We start from the raw sequence: 23841 nt of genomic DNA, 5'->3' as shown, positions 1-23841 counted from the left end.
GTCAGAGGGTTACTACCTGAAAGAGGATGTGTTGATGAGAAAATGGAGGCCCACCATGGTGCCGGTCGATGAGGATTGGGCGGTGGTACATCAGGTAGTAGTTCCGAAAGTGTATCGGGTTGTAATTTTGAACTTAGCTCATAAGGGACCCTTAGGTGGGCATTTGGTAGTAAAGAAGACAGTGGATCAGGTTATGAGAGATTTCTATTGGCCAAACCCGAAAAAAGATATTGCTGAGTATTGTAAAAGGTGCCATACATGTGAGGTGGTGGGTAAGTTGAACCAAGTTATCCCTAAGGCACCCCTCCGACCCATCCCCGCGTGTGAGGAGCCTTTCTCCCGAATCATTGTGGATTTTGTGGGTCCTTTACCTAAAACTGTGAGTGGATGGCAGTACATCATGACCCTGATGTGTGCCACTACACGATTTCCAGAGGCTGTGCCTCTGGGAAATATTAGGACTCCTGTGGTGGTAAAGGCCCTTGTTAAATTCTTTACCACTGTGGGGCTGCCTAAGGAGATACAGTCGGATCAGGGGAGTACATTTACATCCAGAGCATTTCAGCAGATGACGACCCAACTGGGGATCAAACAAATTTTAGCTTCTGCATACCATCTGAAATCACAAGGAGCGTTGGAAAGATTCCACGCTACACTAAAGACCATGATTAAAACCTATTGTCAGGAAAACGTTCGAGACTGGGATGATGCTTTACCCCTTCTGTTATTTGCCGTCAGGGATACAGTTCAGGGCTCTCTGGGGTTCAGTCTGTTTGAGCTCGTTTTCGGTCACAGGCCCAGGGGGCCTCTAACCTTACTGAAAGAGAAGTGTTCTAGCCCGACCGTTCAAGTGATCAAGTGTCAAGTGTGATCGACTATGTTCTAAAATTCCAGGAAAGGCTGCATAAGGTATGCGCCTTGGCAAGAGTAAACCTTAAAGACTCCCAGATCAAAATGAGCCAATGGTATAACAAACGAACGAGAGAGCGAGAGTTTCACGTGGGCGACAAGGTTTTGGTCCTATTTCTGGTAGTTACCCACCCCCTACAGGCGAGGTTTCAAGGACCATATACAGTGTGTAAGAAAATAGACTCGCTGAATCGCATGATTGAAACCCCTGGTAGGCGAAAGCCCACCCAGTTAGTTCACGTGAACATGATGAAAGGGTACCATGACACTACCCCCGTGGTGGTCGGTGCGGTCATGAAAACCGATGAGGTAGAGGGGGGTGGTAAGGAGGAACCAGAGCGGTTTGAAAAGTTAAGTATAGTACCCACCAGATTGGAGAACTCTGTAATTTTAGCAAGCCTTGCGTATAAAGTTAGTCACTTAGAGCCTGAACAGCGGGAGCAGGTAACACAGCTCATTAACCGGCATACAGACTTATGTCCCGATGTCCCAAGAAGGTGTAGTGGGACAAAACATGATGTGATAGTTACCTCGACACCGCCTATTAAACAGGCCCCTTATCAGATGAATTCAGAAAAGAGCCAGCTAGTAGGAAAGGAGATTGAACATATGCTAGCTGCTGGGATCATCCGCCAGTCCTCTTCTGGGTGGTTGTCCCAAAACCGGACGGTACCATAAGATTCTGTACCGATTACAGAAAGGTAAACGCTGTCGCTCAGACAGACGCTTACCCTATCCCCAGTGTGGATGATTGCATTGATAAAATGGGGAAGGTGAGGTACATCACTAAAATTGACTTGTTAAAGGGGTACTGGTGAGTTCCTTTAACGGACAGGGCTCGGCAAATTTCAGCCTTCGTCACCCCATCCGGGTTGTACGAGTACAACGTTGTTCGGAATGAAAAATGCACCAGGGACATTCCAGAGGATGATAGACACAGTGATAAAGGGGTTAATCCACACCAAGACTTATCTTGACAATGTGGTAGTTTGGAGTGACACCTGGGGGGAGCACATGGTGTCATCTTAACATCTTAAAATCTGTTTAAGAGGATGTCGGCAGCCCTACTTACAGTAAACCTCGCAGAGAGTGAATTTGGTTATGCCACGGTCACATACTTGGGGTATGTGGTAGGAGAGGGGCAGTTGACTCCTGTGCAAGCAAAGGTACAGGCTATTTCTGAGGTCCCTGTACCCTCAAATAAGAGGGCACTGAGGAGGTTTTTGGGCATGGAGGGATACTATCGGAAATTCTGTAAAAATTTTGCGAATATTGCTCTCCCACTTACAAAACTCCTACGGAAGGAGGAAAAATTTGAATGGAGCCACTCTTGTCAGAATGCTTTTGAAAAGTTAAAAGCCATATTGTGCCATCACCCTGTGTTAAAAGCACCCGATTTGTTAGCACCCTTCTCCCTGGCGACGGACGCGAGTGATGAGGCTGCAGGAGCAGTCCTCTTACAGCAACCTGGAGCACCCGGTAGCCTATTTCTCTTGAAAGTTCAATGTACACCAGAGGAATTACTCTACCATGGAAAAGGAATTGTTGGCCCTTGTTTTGGCGATACAACATTTTGATGTGTACATTTGTCCAGCCCGTAGTTGTTTATACAGATCACAACCCGTTGGTATTCCTGGCCAATATGAAAAATAAAAACAGGAGGTTATTGAGTTGGAATCTGATGCTGCAAGAGTTCGATATTAAGATACAGCATATTAAAGGAAGTGATAATGTGCTCGCGGACTGTTTATCTAGATGCTGAATTGAATGTATAACTGTATTACTCTGTAGTGAAAAAAAATTTGTATTGTTAGATTCTAAAATCCTGTAAGACTCTGTATTACTTCGTTTTTACCGATGGTAAAACGCGTTGAAGAAAGGGGGTGTTACGCCTGTGTCCAACTCTGAGGGGCCGAGGGGTGCAGAGTGGCCCCCTCCTTTTTGAGAATCGCAGGATCACTATTGATTCGGGTCAGGAGACCCAGGAAATGAGAGAAAGACATACAGAATCCACAAAGGGGTTTGGAATGTCCTGGCCCTCAGCGATACAAAGCCACAGGAAACGGCCATTGTCTCGTGGAGACGGAATTGTGTATTGAGTACTGTGCTTCGTGGAAGCCCTCAGGCAACGTGGGCTGGTTGGGGGATGGCATCATTCCACCCTGATTGACATCTGAGACCCCGTGAGTGGGGATAAAAGAGGGTCTGGGGAACGGCCCCTGAAGATGCACCAGAAGAAACGCTAGAAATCCCGTAATAGCGACAGCCGGTGGAAAGCCCACGTGCATCCTTTTCCATTTGCCTCAGAATTGGTGGGCCTTACCACGGAAGAACGGCTTTAGCTAAAACAAAGGAGAAATCAGCCCCAACGACTCTCAAAGGATTGACATCATAAAAGGAATGGGCAAGTTTTAAACTCTCTCTTGACTCCAACCAAAGGCTGCAACCTGCATGAACTTGAGTGACTTTTATATTTCCATCGGACAATACATTATCCCCTAGACAACGATAGAGCTATTTCTTATTGATTATTATTATTATACCCGCACTTTTAGATTTAGTATTGACGACGTATATTATCTGTATGTTTGCATTGATATTATTTTTGTGTATTTTTATCAATAAATACTGTTAAAAATAGTACCATCAGACTTCAACAGACCTCTCTATCTTTGCTGGTAAGTGACCCAGTTACGGGGTACGTAACAACTGGAAGAGGAAGATAGAAAACATGATGTCTCTGAGATAGAAAATCCCATTGCTACAGGCCATTTTCCAGAGAGCAGGGTTATCAAATTACTGGAAGTTGACACTTAGTCAATGGTACTTCTTTTACTGTCAATAGTACTTATACTGGTACTCAAAGGGAGGGAACAAATATAGTTCTATAAAGGTAATCAAAAATGTTTTATTTTAGTGCTTTCAAATTAATTTGAGTCATTCTAATTTGCAATTTAATCTAAAACCTCTGTTAGAAAGTACATTTATTTTCCTATTTAAATTCCAGAAGATTACAAGGGGATTCAGGTTATATCCAGTAAGCCATATAATAGGTAATAGTTAGGTCTTCTCTTCCCTCCCCCTGGATGCTCCCTGATCTGCTGAGTGACTAGAACTTTGTTTCATTTCAGATTTCAGCATCTGCAGCACTTTGTGCTCGGATTGAGGTAACAAGAACTTTGAGTACGGTGGCATTGTCAAACCCTTGAACAAATACTTCAAAGTCAGCGGTTGGGCAAGGCTTTGTACTTAAATGGCGCTTGAGAGTAGAAATAAGTGATGAATAAGATCAAAGTCAGAAAGCATACCAAATGCTCAGGATAGGGGTTCCAACCTTTCTCATGCCATTCAAGCAAGGGGTCCTTGCAGTCCAGGTGGGGAAACCCTGCTCTAAGACATACTGTTGCTTCTTGATTAAGTGCTACAGGAAGGCAATAAAGCCAAAAATAAATTGTATATGGGCTGTATGCTTTAATAACTATTCCCACAAGTTATTGTTTAATTGCCAGACAACAGCTGGCAAAGCACCCGAGTTAAGCTGTCTGTACCACCAAGAAACTGCATTAAGTCAGCTAACAAGCACTATGAAGTTAAAACCAAGCGACTTATTTTATACTGTAACATGCTGGTAATTCAGGAATTTAAAAATACAAGTGAAATAATAATCTAAATATTTAGCAGGATTAACATAGTGTGCCCCAGAAGACCCTAATCTCAAGCAATTTCAAAATGCAGGGGTAAAGAGACAGCAAAGCAAGACACCTGTGGTTACTTGTGCGATTTCTGTTAGACCTGAAGGGATGTGGGGTAGAGTTATTCATGTCTCATCTGATAATTTGGTCACAGGCCCAATACTGAAGAGTTACAAACAACTCTTCAGCAGTAGTTGGTCTCACTTGCAAATACAGTAGATTCCGGTTAGTTGGGCTATCGGTTAATTGGGGCAGCCATTTACTTGGGACAACTCTTAAGAAAAAAAATTCAATTGCGAAAGTAGCTGGATTCCCTTTGTTTATTTCAAACACTGTGCCGCTTAATCGGGACAGGAGACTGTTGCAGATCAGTTTCTAGGTAGAGTTAGAGCGATCAATTTCCAAATAGTGTTCGGTGTGTGCGCTTGTGTTCAAAATTAAGTAGTGATGTTTGTCATTGAAAGTTTGTGAGAAATAAGCAGTAAGACAGTTTGGAACTGTTTTTGATCAATGTTTCAAGCATTCAGGCTTGGAGATGCCAGAACCATCTAGGAATAAAAATGAAGCAATTTAATGACTTGAACAAATTAGAAACTAAATTAGAAATCTGAAGGTATTGACAATTATCTTCAATGTTACAATGATGCCTGTGGTGATTTGTTCATGAACACGGCAGACAAATTCCTCTGTTGATAATCATTGGGAACTAGTACAGTTTTACAGTACTGTAGTATGATAGTGTGTTAACTTGTTCTGGATTTGATTCAAGTACATAAATTGTACTCAGTTTTCTATACCTTTTCAACTATTTCCATGAAACTTTGGCTAATCAGGACAGCCGCTTAATTGAGCCAACATGTACAGGTCCCAATGTCTCCCAATTAACTGGAATCCACTTTACTTGAGTCAAATTTGATACAAAGTTATCCCTTTCCAGTTTCACTATCACTCAACGGCAAGGAATATTTAGACAACTTAAATTAGACTTTGTTGGGAGCCAAAATAGATCATGCTTAAAAATAGTGGAGAATCACTTCAAGCCACTCTCAGACTCTGTGAAGGATTGAACAACTAGCTAACAATGGGAAATATGCAAGTGTGAAATGGATGAGTCACTGAACATGCTGACAGCTCATAAGGGTAGTCTTTAAATGGACAAAGATGAAGCTGATGAAAGAAAGGCACCCAAAGTAAATATAAAGGAATAATGCTGATGTAAATGTACAAAATGTGTAAAAAGTAAACAAAGATTAGAAAGAGTAAGAGGAAATATACATAAAATGACAAAAGTAAGCTACTTTTTTTATAAGCATAACATTAATTAAAGGGAATAGGGAAACAATTAAATCACTTAACTCATACATTTAGATAAACCATTGGAGATGATAAATAAACTTAGTATTTCCACTTGCAGGTAAAATACTCAAAAGGAAACAATTTAAGGAGAATGTTACTAAAAATAGTAATGTCACCAGGCCAAGATGGTAAAATATTGGACAGAATCTTTATCATGTCTGTGGGAGTAGAGCAGGGGACAGGAGTCATGAAAGATATTGTAGGCTTCACCAAGGATAAGGAGGAAGAGCATGTTGGGTATGGGATATTGTATCAGACAAGTCACTTAGATCTATAGGAGATATAGGAAATGAAAAGAAACCTTCTGGAATAATAGGAACATTGGAAAAGTTTGTAAAATGGTCAACTTAGGAGTCGTACAAATTACAAAAGAATGATGAGAAAATTGGTCAATAGTGGAGGTGGTTTAAAGGTCATGAGCAGAAACAGATCAGGGAAGTGATAAGATTATGGGACATAGTTAGCTGGAGTAGAGATAAACAAACAGATTGTAATATAGCTTTAGTGCAGGACAGTCAATCAGAGTCACAACAGAAGGACCACTCATTTGCAGGGAGAATGGGGGTGATGTCTGTCTGGTAAAGGAAGGCAAGGTCCCAGTTTCAGGCAATTAGAGGAAACCCCTCGGAGATACAACAAACAAAGTTCAAATAGGACAAAGAGGATTATTGATGAAATTCTGAAATCTGCATATAGTTACATGAATATTGTTACTTTTCATGTAATAGTCATCGGAAAGAGGGGGTTTCACTCAGTTCTACTGCTCGAATAGAAAAGCCAGCGGTGGGTTGCTACAATGAAAAAGAGTTTTGACCAGCAACCAGTTGGCATTTGGCGTTGATTAGCAAGAACAACTTAAAGGAAGGCAGGGGCAAGCACAGCAGCTGTCATCTGAGTGGTGACCTCGAATCTTCAGCTCTTCAAGGCTTCAGTAAAGAGAAAGCAAAGGAAAGAAAAGAGAAGCAAAAGGCTATTTTTTTTTTCTGTCCTCCTTGATACCTGCTCAGCTGGGGCAGTACAGATGCCAGGCAGGGTAGTGGAATGTTCCTCTTGCGGGATGGAGGAAGGTAGGGGGATCTGGTGACTACAACTGTGAGACGTGCACCCGGATGCAGTTTCTAACAATCCACGTTAAGGAGTTGAAGCTGGAACTGGATGAACTCCGGATCATTCGGGAGGCTGGGGGGTGATAGATAGGAAATGTAGAGAGGTAGTTACACCCAAGATGCAGGACCCAGGAGTATGTTTACTTAAGACAGAGGTTTAAAGATTCTCAATCTGTGAGGTCATGAAGGCATACTGTGAGAAGACAGGAGACTGGGCTGAGAGGAAAACTGGAACAGCCATGATGAAACGACAGAGCAGACTCAATGGACCAAACAGCCTAATTCTGCTGCGACATCTTATGGTCTTATTGTAAACTGCTGGAATGTTTTTGGATTGGGGGAAGTAGCTCTGAGCTTGCTCTCTCCTGTGCTCCCCAGCTCTGATTGGTAGATCCTGCTAGTTCTCACTCCATCCTTTCCTCTAACCTCCCGGTCCAGATGAAGGGTCTTGACCGGACACATCTGCTGTCCATTTTCACCTGCCGAGTTCCTCCAGCCCCTTTGTGTCTTGGCCCACATTTCCAGCATCTCCAATCTGTTGTGTCTCCTTGGAGAACTGTTGGGCCACATGTGCACATACAGGATTAGTGCACATAGGCATTTATGGCCAGCATGGACAAAGTGGTGTCTATTTCTGCATTGTGCATTTCTACAATTCTATGTTAGGAAAGAACTGGCAGAGCCCCCCATCAAAACTTTTACAAAGTCTCTGAGAAACATGAACAGAAACAAAAGATCACGGAATTTGTTTCCCGGATACAAGTGGTTAAGTGTAGGAAAATACTTTAATGTTCAAAAGAGCTGAAAAAGCCCTGCAAAATATATTTGAAGGACCACTTACTGATTATGCTAGTCCCTTGAATTTAACCAAAGATGAAAGTTTTCACAGCAGCCTAGGACTATGCAACAAGATAACAACCAAGGAACAAATCCGCAATGGATAGGTTCGTGAACTTCAATTAAAAAAAAACATGGATCTCTGTTGCATCCAATAAACATTCCCCCTCAACAAATACACGTCTCTAATGTTCCAAAAACATTAACAAGTGACAGTATACACTATAAAATGGCTATATATTACAATATCAGCTAACAAAGTACTTCTATTGAATAGACTGATAGGTACAAACGGTGATGGGTTTCGAAATCATTAGGTGCAGCTGTGAGAACAAAGACTGCTCTCTAATAGAGTAGCGCACTGCAGGGAACCACTTGACACAAGTGGTCTGGAAACTGGGTATATTTTTTATTACAGACAATGACTGGCTCCTCACTGAGCACATGTCTAGAGAAGTACTTGTTTGAAAATATTTGAAATGGGGCCTTGGGTTGACCTCCCGTTTAACTGCAAATAATGACGAGCGAGTGTACAGATAGTACATCCAGAGCCAAGACAGCACGGCTTGAGGAGCATTTGTACAGTTGTCTTGGGTCACCTGCAACTGTGATCTGAAAGTGGAATAGTGGCTTACAATGGCCAGAGTATCGATTGCATTTTTGATTGGTATACTACAACTTCAATGATAAAATACTTAGCAAGCCAGGCAACATCTGTGTAGGAAGAAACAGATTTAATGGTTCAGGTCACCAGCCTTAAGGGACCCTAGTTGTCCATCTTGGTGTAAACCACAATTTGCTCTCTTATTTGGAACAGAAGTGTTGGAAAAACTTGGGCTAGAGACTCTGAGCACCAGAAAGTGGAAAGTGTTTCATTCATGGTAAAAAGGAAATGAATGAGGCAATAAATATTATCCATTAATTCCCCCTTCAGATGAAGGGAAACCTTTAAAGCCCATGGCACACAAGTAGTGGCTGAATCAGGAACAGGCAGAAAATGGTTCTGTCGAACCTGTTTGATTAATTGAATTCAATATTTTGAAGCGGCACACACAAAATGCTGGTGGAACGCAGCAGGCCAGGCAGCAGCTATAGGGAGAAGCACTGTCGACGTTTTGGGTCGAGACTCTTCATCAGGACTAACAAAAAAGAGATAGTAAGAGATTTGAAAGTGGGAGGGGGAGGGGGAGGGGGAGACCCAAAATGATAGGGGAAGACAGGAGGGGGAGGGATGAAGCTAACAGCTGGGAAGTTGATTGGCAAAAGGGATACAAGGCTGGAGAAGGGGGAAGATCATGGGATGGAAGGCTTGGAAGAAAGAAAGGGGGAGGGAAGCACCAGAGGAAGATGGAGAACAGGCAAGGAGTGATTGTGAGAGGGAAAGAGAGAGAAAAAAGAAAAAAATTAAAATAGGGATGGGATAAGAAGAGGAGGAGGGGCATTAACGGAAGTTAGAGTATTCAATGTTCAGGCCATCTGGTTGGAGGCTACCCAGATGGAATATAAGGTGTTGTTCCTCCAATCTGAGTGTAGCTTCATCTTGACAGTAGAGGAGGCCATGAATTGACATATTGGAATGGGAATGGGTCATGGAATTAAAATGTGTGGCCACTGGGAGATCCTGTTTTCTGAACAGTTAACTGCCGGTTAACTGTCGGCTAACTATTACTTGGATTGCACTACTTGTATGTATAATCTATATTTTTATTTATATTTATCATTATTATTGTTATGAGCAGAGAGATAACATCTGCCGGAAGTAAATTCCTTGTATGTGTACTGGTACTTGGCGATTAAAGTCTGATTCTGATTCTGATTCTCTGGCTGACAGAGCGTAGGTGTTCAGCGAAACGTCCATTCGTCCCCCCCATCCCTTCCCACCGATCTCCCTCCTGGCACTTATCTTTGTAAGCGGAACAAGTGCTACACTTGCCCTTACACTTCCTCCCTCACCACCATTCAGGGCCCCAGACAGTCCTTCCAGGTGAGGCGACACTTCACCTGTGAGTCAGCTGGTGTGGTATACTGCGTCTGGTGCAGCCTTCAATATATTGGTGAGACCCGATGCAGACTGGGAGACCGTTTCGCTGAACACCTATACTCTGCCAGAGAAAGCAGGATCTCCCAGTGGCCACACATTTTAATTCCACGTCCTATTCCCATTCTCATATGTCTATCCATGGCCTCCTCTACTGTCAAGATGAAGCCACACTCAGGTTGAAGGAACAGCACCTTATATACCGTCTGGGTAGCCTCCAACCTGATGGCATGAACATTGACTTCTCTAACTTCCATTAATGCCCCCTCCCCTTCTTATCCCATCCCTTATTTATTTATCTATGTATTTATTTAGCTATCTATTTATTTATTATTTTCCCCCTTTTTTTCCCTCTCACTTTTTTCTCTCTCTTTCCCTCTCACAATCACTCCTTGCCTGCTCTCCATCTCCCTCTGGTGCTCCCCTCCCCCTTTCTTTCTCTCTAGGCCTCCTGTCCCATGATCCTCTCCCTTCTCCAGCTGTGTATCCCTTTTGCCAATCACCTCTCCAGCTCTTAGCTTCATTCCACCCCCTCCTGTCTTCTCCTACCATTTCAGATTTCCCCCTCCCCTTTTCAAATCTCTTACTATCTCTTCTTTCAGTTAGTCCTGACAAAGGGTCTCGACCTGAAACGTTGACTGTACTTCTTCCTACAGATGCTGCCTGGCCTGCTGCGTTCCATCAGCATTTTGTGTGTGTTGCTTGAATTTCCAGCATCTGCAGATTCTCTCGTGTTTGAGTTCAATATTTTGAAGTCCAAGCATATAAGCAATAAAATACCATGTACGCTATAAGCACAGGCTGGGAGAAGGATTATAAACTGCAACATCAAAGGAAACTATAAAAATGTAATAATAAAAGAAAGCAATGTGAATGTTTATAAAACTGATTAGGGAGTAGAAATTGAAATCTGGTCATATAGACAGGATGAATTATCTCAGAGCTTGCCGCTACTGATGATACCTGAGGGGGATCATTTAAGTAACACTGCAGGACAGCACTGATTACATTGACAACTCATCCGAGGTGCCCCACGGATTTGTTCACTGTTCAGGTATCCCATTTTAGAAGAAGATTACAAAAATGGAAAGCATACAGCCATGTTTTATGGGTTTGAGGTTATAAAAGTTAATGCTTCTCAGTAGAATAGTGTTGAAAATTGGAAATATTTTGGCAGGTTGTAAAATAAAGTGGCTGAAATACTGAATGAAAGCTACCACGAGAAGTCATAATAAGTGGCGTGACAGTGGGGTGACTGCGGGAGCCCTTGGTTTGTATAACTTATAAAATACGGTGTATTATTTGGTTGAAGGCACAAAGATATAGCTGCTACATTTGCTGATGACAACGATAGGTAGGTTAAGCAAGTTGTTAAGGTGATGTAGGGAGACTGGAAAGCGACATTGGAAACGAGCAGGCACAGATTAGGCAAATGGAATATATGCTGAAGTGTAAAATTTTCTATTTTGGCAGGAGAAGTGAAAATAGTATATTTTGTAAGTGAGAGATTGCAGAGCTCTGAGTTGTGGACTCTAGCATACCATGCACAAAGTCTGGCATGCAGACACAGAAAATAACTGTGAGAGATAGCAGAATGTTATTGTTTATTGCAGCAGAGTTGAATAATTACGTAAGTAATACAGGATATTGATATCTTTATTTAAGAAAGATTATTTTGTTTTGGAAGCAATTTAGATAAGGCTTAAATGGAATGGGTTTTACGAAGGAGGATTGACCAAACTAGGTTTTATCTGCTGGAGTTTAAAGGTTCACAGTCTCACACAGCATGGGAACAGACCCTTAGGCCCAGTTTGTCTCTGCCAAACAAGATAATTAAATTAATTATCTAATCTAATTTGATCTGCCCGCATTTGGCTCATATCCCTCGACACCTTCCCCATCTAAGTACCTGTCCAAACACCTTTTAAGCATTGTAATTGTACCTGCCTCTTCCACCCTCTCTGTGTGGTAAAACTTGCCCACCAAATCCCCCCCTCACAAATTTCTTTTGAGGTAATGTGGATCCTTTGATTCCATATAATAAATTTCTGAAATTCTCAAGCTGAGCAGCATTTAAGCCTTCAAATACACACAGAATCAAGTAACTAACAGCAGCAGTTACAGTTCCACTCTCTCCTAGCTTGAAGTCATACTTGGGCAGCAATTCCTTTAATCACTCTGCATCAGAAGAGCTATTTATAATGAAGGAATCATCCGCGTTAATCAGAGACCCAGTCTTAGCAGAATGTGAACATGTTATGGTGCAGGCTGTGTGTCCTTTTCAAACAAACCACGTGTTGATTGCAATGTGTTGTTAATTTATGTTTCCAAATAAAATATAGTTGCTTGCACTCAGAGTAGGTGCTTAGGTGATGTAAGTAACTAAAAGGCTAATACGCTCTGTTTATCAACAAAAATATATTCTGTTTTGATCTTCCCAATACTCGACCTTGTGGAAGGTAACACACTGCAAATGTTGCACTAAGACGATTTCATTCTGACAACACTGCATATGAAATTCTGTAAGCCTGTAAGCCTGAAACAAAGTCCACGTGTTGAAGATGTGTTTGATGTGGTTTTCTCGTCATCTTTTTATCCACTTACCTAGTTCTTGATAATTGTCATCCCCTGAGAAATTTCCTTCAATAGTAGTCGACAAAATAAAGATCAGTGCCTCTTTAAATTGTTCAAAATGTACCTGAAAAACAGGATTGAAACAAAAAAGGTATTAAATTGATAATTTATAAACAATTGCATATTTAAATATGGACCGAGAATGGCACAAAATGACAGATACATAAAGGCCATCTCCACCTCCTCTTTCTTCACTGTTCAAGTTTCCCATGCAATTATATCCCCCAAAATGAAGTCCGCACTTTGTAATTTGGTGGCATGTTCCTTTGGAAGGACAGGTGAAAAATCACAGGGAAAGGAGCTGGTCACCATTGGCAAGATGTAAACAATAATTGCACACTTTTAAATCTTAATTTTAAAAAGGCAGAAATAATTGTGACAAGCATTTTACTGTAAATGTTCTAAAACTTGAATTTTCTGTTTAACAGACCTTATGAAAGGCCAAATAAGTGCCAATCAGTTTAGAATAATTTCAGACAAGTCATTTTGAAATTAAAATTATACTTATGTACAAGTGAGCAGTTGTGGGTCACATTTCAAAGGATATGCTGGCATTGGAGGGGGTGCAAAAGGAGATTTTTGAGAATTATTTGAGAATTATTCCATGAAAGAATTAACATGAGATTGATTTGTTGGCCCTGTGCCTGTTCTTGCCGGAATTTAGAAGAATGAGGGGACATCCCATTGAAACCTACTGATATTGAAAGGCCTCGATAGGTGGAGTGGATGTGGAGAGGAGTTCCCAATAGCAGGAACGTCTAGTATAATTAAAGAGGGTACCGCCTCAGAATAGAAAGACAATACTTTAGAACAGAGATGAGGAGGACGTTCTTTAGCTAGAAAGTGGTGATGCTGTGGAGTTCATTGCCACAGATGACTGTGGAAGCCAAGTCATTGGGTATATTTAAAGTAGAGGTTGATAGGTTCTTGATGAGTAAGGGTGTCAAGGGTTATGGGGAGATGGCAGGAGAATGGGGTTGAGGGGGATAATATATCTGTCACGATCAAATGGCAAAACAGCTGTGGTGGGCCAAATTACCTAACTCTGCTTCCATGTCTTAATGCCTTATTGTTTAAGTTGTTTGCTAATATTAATGTTAAAACATCACCACTTGCAGTTTCTTAACCATTAGATTATGAAATAGCAAGTGCACAATCAGTAGTTCAATTTTGAGCCACGAAGTATTTAGTTACAGTGAACACTGGCTTTTGAGAAGCCAATTTCTAAGAACTATGCTGATATCTTTCATAACAGCAGCTTAGGTAGCTTATGCAATTTATTTTTGTGCAGTGTTCTTATGACACAAACACTTTGCAGCATTCAATACTGACCAACAGAAACCTACGTACTTAAATAAGGAATCTAGAAAGTTAAGAGGCTAAAAGTACAGCAGATGATGATACCTGGAGCAAAAAACACCAAATACTAGAGAACTCACTAGGTCAATATCCTACTGACCAGTGGAGTTTGTCCAGAAGTTTGACTTCTGCTCTGTGAAAGCAAAAGGCTGCAATAAATACATCATTTCTTTCAGGATAAGTCAACTTTTACTGTCATTTCGACCATAACTGCTGGTCCAGTGCATAGTAAAAATGAGACAGTGTTTTTCAGGACCATGGTGTTACATGATACAATACAAAAAACTAGACTGAACTACGTAATAAAACACAGAGAAAGCTACACCAGACTACAGACCTACACAGGACTGCATAAAGTGCACAAAAACTGCGCAGGCATTACAATAAATAATAAATAGGACAATAGGGCAAGGTGTCAGTCCAGGCTTCGGGTATTGAGGAGTCTGATAGCTTGGGGGAAGAAACTGTTACATAGTCTGGCCGTGAGAGCCCAAATGCTTCGGAGCCTTTTCCCAGACAGCAGGAGGGAGAAGAGATTGTATGAGGGGTGCATGGGGTCCTTCATTATGCTGTTTCCTTTGCAGATCAGCGTGTAGTGTAAATGTCTGTGATGGCAGGAAGAGAGACCCCAATGATCTTCTCAGCTGACCTCACTATCCGTTGCAGGGTCTTGCGATCCGAGATGGTGCTATTTCTGAACCAGGCAGTAAAGTATGTTGTTAAAGACAGTAATTGTTCTCAAGTCAGAATAGTTGTTTATTCCTTAAAATTCCACTCAAGCACTTTAAGTACAGTACAATAAATTAGTGTTTAATTCAAGATATACTCTAAGAGTTCAAAATCAAATTCCAAAATAAACAGTGAAATTAATATTTTTATAACATTCAGTGGAAATTAGAACAAATTGTTATTCAGATGTCATTTAACATAGATTATAAAGACACAATTTGCTTGAATTTCATTTACAATAGTTTGCTCTGAATGAGTTTAGTGCATAATAGAAAACTGAAGTCAATATTCTGTTTGACAATGATTCCTTAACAATTCAATACTGATTTAAAATGAGTGCCTCTCCATCACATCAGTGGCCTGAAATCCCAGAAAGTTTACCCTTGAAGTTACTGCTGACTACTCTGCAGAACAAGTTTTACAAATATGTTAATAAAGTGAAAGTGGATTTTATTGTCTTAGAAGTAAAATGTAAATTACCCTGGCACACAGCAGTTTCTAATGAACCATAGAACATTACAGCACAGAAACAGGCCTTTTGGCCCTTCTTGGCTGTGCCAAACCATTTTCTGCCTCGTCCCACTGACCTGCACCCGAGCTATATCCCTCCAAACCCCTCTCATTCATATACCTGTCCAAGTTTTTCTTAAATGTCAAAAGTGAGCCCGCATTCACCACTTCATCTGGCAGCTCATTCTATTGACCTTGTATGTTCTACCTTGGTTTGACCTTCCGAAGTGCAATACCTCACACGTCCACATTAAACTCCATCTGCCATTTTTCAGCCCATTTCTCCAACTGGTCCAAATCCTCTCTGCAAGCTTTGAAAACCTTCCTCACTGACAACTATACCTCCAATCTTTGTATCATCAGCAAATTTGCTGATCCAATTTGCCACATTATCATCCAGGTCATTGATATAGATGGCAAATAACAATGGACCTATCACTGATCCCTGTGGCACACCACTAGTCACAGGCCTCCACTCAGAGTAGCAATCCTCCACTACCACTCTCTGGCTTCTTCCATTGAGCCAATGTCTAATCCAATTTACTACCTCTCCATGTATACTTAGCAACTGAATCTTCCTAACTAACCTCCCATGCAGGACCTTGTCAAAGGCCTTACTGAAGTCCATGTATACAACATCCCTTCCCTTTACCCACTTTCCCGGTAACTTTCTTGAAAAACTTTAATAGATTGGTTAAACATGACCTACCACGCAAAAAGCCATGCTGACTTTTTCTATTAAGTTCCTGTCTATCTAAATACTTGTAGATCCTATCTCTTAGTATTCCTTCCAATAACTTACCTACTACCGATGTCAAACTTACCAGCCTATAATTTCCCTGCTTACTTTTTGAGCCTTTTTTTAAACAACAGAACTACATGAGCTATCCTCCAATCCTCCAGCACCTGACCCGTGAATATCAACATTTTAAATATTTCTGCCAGGGCCCCTGCAATTTCAACACTAGTCTCCCTCAAGGTCCGAGGGAAGACCCTGTCAGGTCCTGGGGATTTAACTATTCAGGTTTGCCTCAAGACAGCAAGCACCTCCTCCTCTTTAATCTGTATAAGTTTCATGACCTCCTTACTTGTTTGCCTTGTTTCCATAGACTCCATTCCAGTTTCCTTAGTAAATACAGATGCAAAAAACCCATTTATTATCTCTCCCATTTCTTTTGGCTCCATAGATAGCCGACCACTCTGATCTTCAAGCAGACCAATTTTAACCCTTACTATCCTTTTGCTCTTAACATAACAGTAGAAGCTCTTAGGATTATCCTTCACCCTTACTGCCAAACGAACCTCATGTCTTCTTTTAGCATTCCTGATTTCTTTAAGTATTTTCTTACTCTTTTTATACTCCTCAAGCATCTTATTTCCTTCCTGTTGCCTATACATGTTATACATCTCTCTCTTCTTCTTTATGAGAGTTCCAATATCCCTCGAGAGCTAAGGTTCCTTACTCTTATTCATTTTGCCTTTAACCCTGACAGGAACATACAAACTCTGCACTCTCAAAATTTCTCTGAAGGCCTCCCACTTACCAATCACATCCTTGCCAGAGAACAACCTGTCCCAATCTATCTTTTTTAGATCCTTTCTCATTTCTTCAAATTTGGCCTCTTTCCAGTTTAGTACTTCAACCTGAGGACCAGATCTGTCTTTATCCATGATCAAGTTGAAACTAATGATGTTATGATCACTGGAAATAAAGTGTTCCCCTACACACACTTCCTTCTCCTGCCCTAACTCATTACCTAATAGGAGATATAATATTGCATCCTCCCTAGTTGGTACATCTATACATTGATTTAGAAAACTTTCCTGAACACATTTCACAAACTCTAACCCATCTAGACCTTTAACAGTATGCGAGTCCCAATCCTAATGCTGCAGACAGTTTGATTTATTTTAACAACTTGGATCAAAGATTGATTTTGCCACAAGAATTAAAATAGATTTGGAATGAGGTTTATTATTACTGACTTAAGTGATTTGAGAGAATCAGGGACAGAAGCAAGTGTCGTAACTATGACCAAAGAAAGTGCTTGGGAAGCTGAAAGATCTGCAGGTAGCTAAGTTGACTGAACTAGTAGGACTACATCCCAGGGTTCTGAAAAAGATAGCTGAAGATATGGGGAGGTATTGGTAGTTCTAATCACTAGATTCTGGAATGGTTCTGGAAGACTCGAAAATTCACAAATTACACTCCACTCCAAGAAGAGAGGGAGGCAAAAACACAGGAAGTTAGAGGCCAGTTAGCCTGACTTCAGTAGTTGGCCAGATGTTAAAGTCCATTATCAAGGATGAGGTTTCAGGTACTTGGAGGTATGTGATAAAGATAGACGTCATGGTTTCCTTAAGGGGAAATCTTACCTGTCAAATCTATTGGAATTCTTTGAGGAAGTAACAGGCAGGATAAAGAAAGGAGAGTCAATGGATGTTGCTTACTTGGATCTTCAGAAGACATTTGACAAGATTTTGCACGAGTTTGCGGATGATACAAATATAGATAGAGGGGTGGGTGGTATTTAGGAAGCAGGGAGTCTGCAGAAGGACTGGGAAAAGGGGCAAAGAAATTGCAGATGGAATACAATGTAGGAAAGTATATGGTCATGCACTTTGGAAGAAGGAAAATGGTGTAGACTTATTTCTAACTGGGGAGCAAATTCAGAAATTAGAGGTGCAAAAGAATTTGTATGTCCTGCTGCAGGATTCCTTCAAGTTCAACTTGCAGGTTGAGTTGGTAGTGAAGAAGGCAAATGCAGTATTAGCATTCACTTTGAGGGGATTAGCCACGATGTTATGCTGAGGCTTTACAAGGCATTGGTCAGATCACATTTGGAGTATTATGAGCAGTTTTGGACCCCAAAACTCAAGATGGATTTGCTGGCATTGGAGTGCATCCTAAAGAGATTTATGATAATGATCCCAGCAAAGAAAGGGTAAATGTAGGAAGAGTGTTTAAAGGCTCGAGGCTTGTACTTGCTGGACTTCAGAAGAATGGGGAGGGGAACTCATTGAAAACTACTGTACACTGGAATGCTGGATTGAGTGGAAGTGGTGAGGATGTTACTGATAGCGAGAAGAGTCTAGGAACCCAGGGCATAGCCTTAGAATAGAGGGACATTCCTTTAAAACAGAGATGAGGAGGAACCTCTTTAGCCAGACAATGGTAAATCTGTGGAATTCATCACTACAGACTGTTGTGCAGGCCAAGTCATTGGGTATACTTAAATTAAGGGTGACAGAGGTTATGGGGAAAAGGAAGGGGAACGAGTTTGAGCGGGAAAATGAATCAGACATGATCGAATGGCAGAGGTGACCGGCCTAATTGTGCTTCTTTGTCTTAGGGTGAAATTTGTTGATAGCTGGTACCTCTACCAAGACCAAGCACAGTTACCTTCCCCGATTACAGTGGCAAAAATAAACTAGTGTCACTCACTTCTTTCAAATGCAACACATGCATGAACAGAAATAACACAAACTTGACAAAGTGATGAATCAGTTGAAATTTGTTTAGAACTGCAACAAATCTGCATTGCTTAAAGGTACTAAATGCATACGGAACCAGGTAAGTATACCATTCCATGATGGCTTATGGCACTGGAAGACAACTGCTCCAATAACCACAAGAGAAAGTTCAGTTCCAAGTGCAGTAAAATTAAAGTATATCATTAGATCTCTCCGTTATAAGAGTCGCACACTTCTAAACTCATGGCAGACACATTACAGAACATATATTGAATACAATAATTCTAGGTTCCAGTGTGTGTTCCATGAGGGTATTAGAACTTCCTTAATGTGGTTTAACAGTTCAGTTAATCATGGACTAGGCTTTTAATCTAGGTTATGGACTGCAAACAAGGTCAATCAACAGAACACAGCCCATGACAACAAATTACTGATCCAATCTTCTTTAGCGACAACAGCAGATGTTGCGTGACCACGGAAAAGAAAATTCTTGAGCATGTGCCCTTCCCATTGAAAAGGAATACCTATTGTTGGTTAAAATCAGCCCATCTCCCGGGCTTTGCAGTGCGTAATGCAGTGTATTCATTGCATAATGTATTCACCCAGTGCCTGCTTGACCAAAATGTGGGCCTGCAGTAAGAGCAGCTGCATGGCGACAGATGGCTCCTACTTCAACCAGGAACAATTTCAGTAGCATCATTTCAAAATAAACCACACACGATAAAGGATCTGGCCAAGGAGAATCATGCAGGATTTAAACAAAAAAAACCCAGATCTTTGCACTTAGTTACAGTTACTGGGTTTTGAACACACACTTACTGCAGAGTACATTTGAATTCCACTGAAAATATCAAAAGTAGTTTCGGGAATCACTTGGTCTCAGTGCAAGGGATATGCCCAAGGATATCTGCTCCTGGTTGCCAAGCGGCTGATTCCGACTCTAAAGCACAACAATGTGCAGATCACTCAAAACATGATAGACAATTCCACAACCAAACAGTTTTAACAAAGGCTCATATGTGCACAACCAGGAGTGTATTGAAGCATCAAACATGTGATTTTTATTTATTGTTAAATACTTTGTGACCTTATTAACCCGATTATTAATGAGAACATCTTAAATGTCAACTAGCAAGAGTTTATTTTAATCCTAGCATATTATTCCTGTATCTCATATGCTACTTTTCAGAGGGGAAAAAAGATCAAGACAGCACTTTCGCCAGGGTTAAAATCTGAACTCCATGAATAAAAGAACAGATTTGAGAAGCCGCTAAGCCTTTTTTCGAAGGCTATAACTTCCACCTGGCTTTTTACTGCCTTTTTGTGATTCTTTTTCCCAGCGAGCCAGCTGTTAATGGGGGTTGGGATTTTATGAGAGCAGCTGTCCCCTCAGATATGTCACATTTCTGCCAATGCCATCGGAACACCTTGCAATCTGAAAAAAATATTCAGATAGATATCATTGACTGCAACTAAAGCAGAAACCTTTAAAAGGTCATTTGCTAATCGGTCCTCATTCTGATTGCAGGGGACCATCTGCCTTGCACTTCATGCAAATATTTGCTTCAAAAACTTTTCTGCAAAATTTGTTGAAACTAATATTTTGTTATTCATTTTTGAAATAGAGTACATGAGAGAATCCAAATCTTCCATTTCAAAGTGTCTGAAAAGTCAGAGCTTTGTATCTGGCACCATCAGAGCAAGTGCCTGCATGAATACCATGCCTGAAGCATTCATTGGGCAACCCTGATCTATTTGCGAAAGTAAAATCCTTGCAAGCTCTGTCTCTGGGTGTAAGGAGGATGAAGCAGTGAACTTGTGGCTGTCAGAGAAAAATCAAGAAAGAACACAACCAAGTCTTAGGAGGGATGATGGCGCCTAACGGCCACTCCTTCACTTGCATCTTTGGAAACAGACCTATTTTCATCTTCGATATCTTTTTTCTCCCCTCTTTCAAGGTTCTTTTGAAGACACTGACCTGGAGTTACACGCTGACTTCGGTTCTTTACGTAAACGGGACCCACTCTTGGGGCCTCACGACTGGCCACTTTTTGATATTTTTGATATCCCAAAGCCGCGGCCTGGAAGACTAGCACGCCTTCAGGGTGCCGGATTTTCGTGGCTCTGGAGGCGGGTGGATTCAAGGCCGGTGCCGCCACCTGATGCGTCCTGGGAGATTGAAGATCTTAAGCAGTGAGCTAGCTGCGTGCCCAGAGACCCAAGTTCTTTGGGCACAGAACTTGGAAAAACTGATGCAACAGAATTTTAAACACTATATATCAACGAGTTGCTTTGTTATGTCTTCCTGAGACATCTTTTTCCCTTTTTAGGGAGAGAGAACCTGTGGCATGTTGAATTACGGGGTGAATGAGTAGTCTTTGGGGTACTGCAAATCTGTCTCTTTATTGATGCTTTGCTGCATGCTTCAGTGCTTGGTGGGGGGGAGTGCTGATGCTTTTTTGCCGGTGGGGAGGCCATTGCTATAATGCTGCTTCTGTGTGGGAGGGGGGAAAATGGGGGGGTCTTTGATTTCTAACATTTAACTGCCATCTTTGGGGCACTCCTCTGTTTTCGTGGATGTTTGTGAAGAAAAAGAATTCCAAGACGAATATTGTATACATTTCCCTGACATTAAAAAGTACCTATTGAAGTCAGAAGAGCCATCTGGATATCAGTAGGTTAACCTCTTCACTTCCCTTTCTCCCTATCCTTCAAGTATATTTTATGTGAGGGGGAAGGAATAGGCATATTTAAAAATTATTAATCTGATGAACAACACCGGTTTCCATTAAATATTTAGACCATAAAACATAGGAGCAGATTTAGGTCATTTGGTCTGCTCTGACATTTCGTTCTGCAGATCCATTTCCCTCTCAAACCCATTCTCATGCCTTCTCCCCATAACCTTTCATGCCCTGACTAATCATGAACCTATCACCCTCTGCCTTAAATACACCCAATGACTTGGCCTTCACAGCCACCGGTGGGAATGAATTCAAGGGATTCGCCACCCACTGGCTAAAGAAATTTCTCATCTCCATTTTAAATGGATATTCCTCTAGTCTGATGCTGGGTCCTCTGGTCCTCGACTCCCCACCAAAGGGAACATGCTCTCAACATCTACTCTATCTAGGTTTTTCAACATTTAATAGGTTTCAATGAGATCCCTCCTCATTCTTCTGAATTCCAGCAAGTAAAGGCCCAGAGTAATCAATTGCTCCTCATGTGACAAGCCCTTCATTTCCGGAATCATTCTCACGAACCTCATCTGAAACCTCTCCAATGTCAGTACATCCTTCTCAGATAAGGGCCTAAAACTGATCACAGTATTCCAAGTGAGATCCACCAGAGCCTTATAAAGCCTCTGCATCAAATCCTTGTTCTTATAATCTAGTCCTCTTGGAATGAATGCAAACATTGCATTTGCCTTCCTCACCACAGACTGAACCTGCAAATTAACTTTTAGGAAAACCTGTACAAGGTCTCCCAAGTCAATTTGCACCTTGGATTTTGAATTTTCTATGTTTGGAAAATAGTCTCTGCTTTTATTTCTTCTACCAAAGTGCATGACCATACACTTCCTGACTTTGTATTCCATCCGCCACTTTTTTTTTGCCCATTCTCCTAATCTAAGTCCTTCTACATGCTCCCTGCTTCCTCAATACTACTGGCCCTTCCAGCTACCTTCGTATTGTCTACAAACTGCCACAAAACCATCAATTTCATCATCCAAATCACTGATATTCAATGTAAAAAGCTGTCCCAACAGAGTAGTAGTGGCAGAATACCACTACTCACCAGTAGCCAATCAGAAAATGATCCCTTTGTTCCCTCTCTTTGCCTCTTGCCAATTAGCCAATGCTCTATAGACGCTAGCATCTTTCCTGTAATACCATGGGCTCTTATTTTGTTAGGCAGCTTCATATGCGGCACCTTGTCAAAGCCTTCTGTAAATCCAAGTACAAAACATCCACCGATTTCCTTTTGTTATTTCCTGCTTAATATTTCATCAAAGATTTCCAATAGATTGGTCGGGCAAGATTTTCCCTTAAGGAAACTATCCTGACTATGGTCCGTTTTATCTAGTGCCTCCAAATACCTGGAAACCACATCCTTAACAATCAACTCCCAACCACTGAGGTCAGGCTAACTGGCCTATAATTTCCTTTATTCTGCCTCATTCCCCTCTTGAAGAGTGGAGTGACATTTGCAATTTTCCAGTCCTCCTGAACTATGCTGGAATCTATTGATTCTTGAAAGATTATTATTAATGCCTCCGCAATCACTTCAGCCACCTCTTTCAGAACCCTGGGGTACAGCCCATCTTGTCCAGGTGACTTAATTATCTTCAGACCTTTCAGTTTCACCAAGCACCTCCTCACTAGTAATAGAAACCGCACTCTCTGCCCCACCGATACGCTTGCACTTCCAGCATATTGAGAGTGGCTCCCACGGTGAAGAATAAAGCAAAATACTATTCAGTCCAATCCGCCAGTTTCTTGCCCCACATTACTACCTCTCCAGTATCACTCTCCAGCATCCAATATCTACTCTCACCTCATTTTATTCGTCTGAAAAACATGTCTGGTACCATCTTTGATATTGTTGTCTAGCTTACCTTCATATTTTCATCTTTTCCCCCCTAATGACTTTTCCAGTTGCCTATGTTTCGCAATTCTCTAACATCCCATTAATTTTTGTTCTATTATATGCCCTCTCTTTTGCTTTGCTGTTGGCTTTGACTTCCCTTGTCAGCCACGTCTTTGCCCTTTCAATCACCCCAGCTTTAAAATACTACTACTTCTTTGGGATGCATCTATCCTGCACCTTCCAAAATGCTCTCAGAAATTCCAGCCACTGCTGCTCTGCTGTCATACCTGATGGTGTCCCCTTTCATATTAACTTTGCCCAGCTCCTTTCTCGTACCTCTAATTCCCTTTACTCCACTGTAATCCTGATATATCTGACTTTAGCTTCTCCCTCTCAAATTTCAGGCTGAATTACTATAATTATGGTTTATCATTGCTCAGAACACTGAAATGTCATTCATATTTAGCATTGCTGATCTCCAATTCTATTCACGAGGTTGCTATCAATCTTGTGCTTCATTTAAAGCAAGTGGAATCATTCAATTCAAGATCAAGTAAAAATATGGTGCATAGCAATAATTATTAAATTGATACAGGATTTCTACATA

At 41.3% G+C, this 23841-nt stretch overlaps 1 protein-coding gene across 4 annotated transcripts in view; it reads right to left on the bottom strand.

Annotated features, from left to right (window-relative positions):
- The window catches only part of nin (ninein (GSK3B interacting protein)), a 149918-nt gene that overhangs the window by 97776 nt on the left and 28301 nt on the right, over positions 1–23841 (bottom strand). For all 4 annotated transcript variants that reach the window (XR_009509322.1, XR_009509323.1, XM_059958089.1 and 1 more), the window contains exon 3: positions 12543–12636. Coding sequence is in view for 2 of the 4 variants with exons in the window: in XM_059958089.1 (XP_059814072.1) it covers positions 12543–12636 (94 nt within the window). In the remaining 2 variants the exon portion in view is untranslated. The remainder of the gene's footprint in view (positions 1–12542; positions 12637–23841) is intronic.

Source organism: Hypanus sabinus, chromosome 2 (genome assembly GCF_030144855.1).
Source record: "Hypanus sabinus isolate sHypSab1 chromosome 2, sHypSab1.hap1, whole genome shotgun sequence".
NCBI lineage: Eukaryota > Metazoa > Chordata > Chondrichthyes > Myliobatiformes > Dasyatidae > Hypanus > Hypanus sabinus.
Note: the sequence above shows the minus strand (reverse complement) of the source record. Positions and strands in the feature narration are given on the sequence as shown.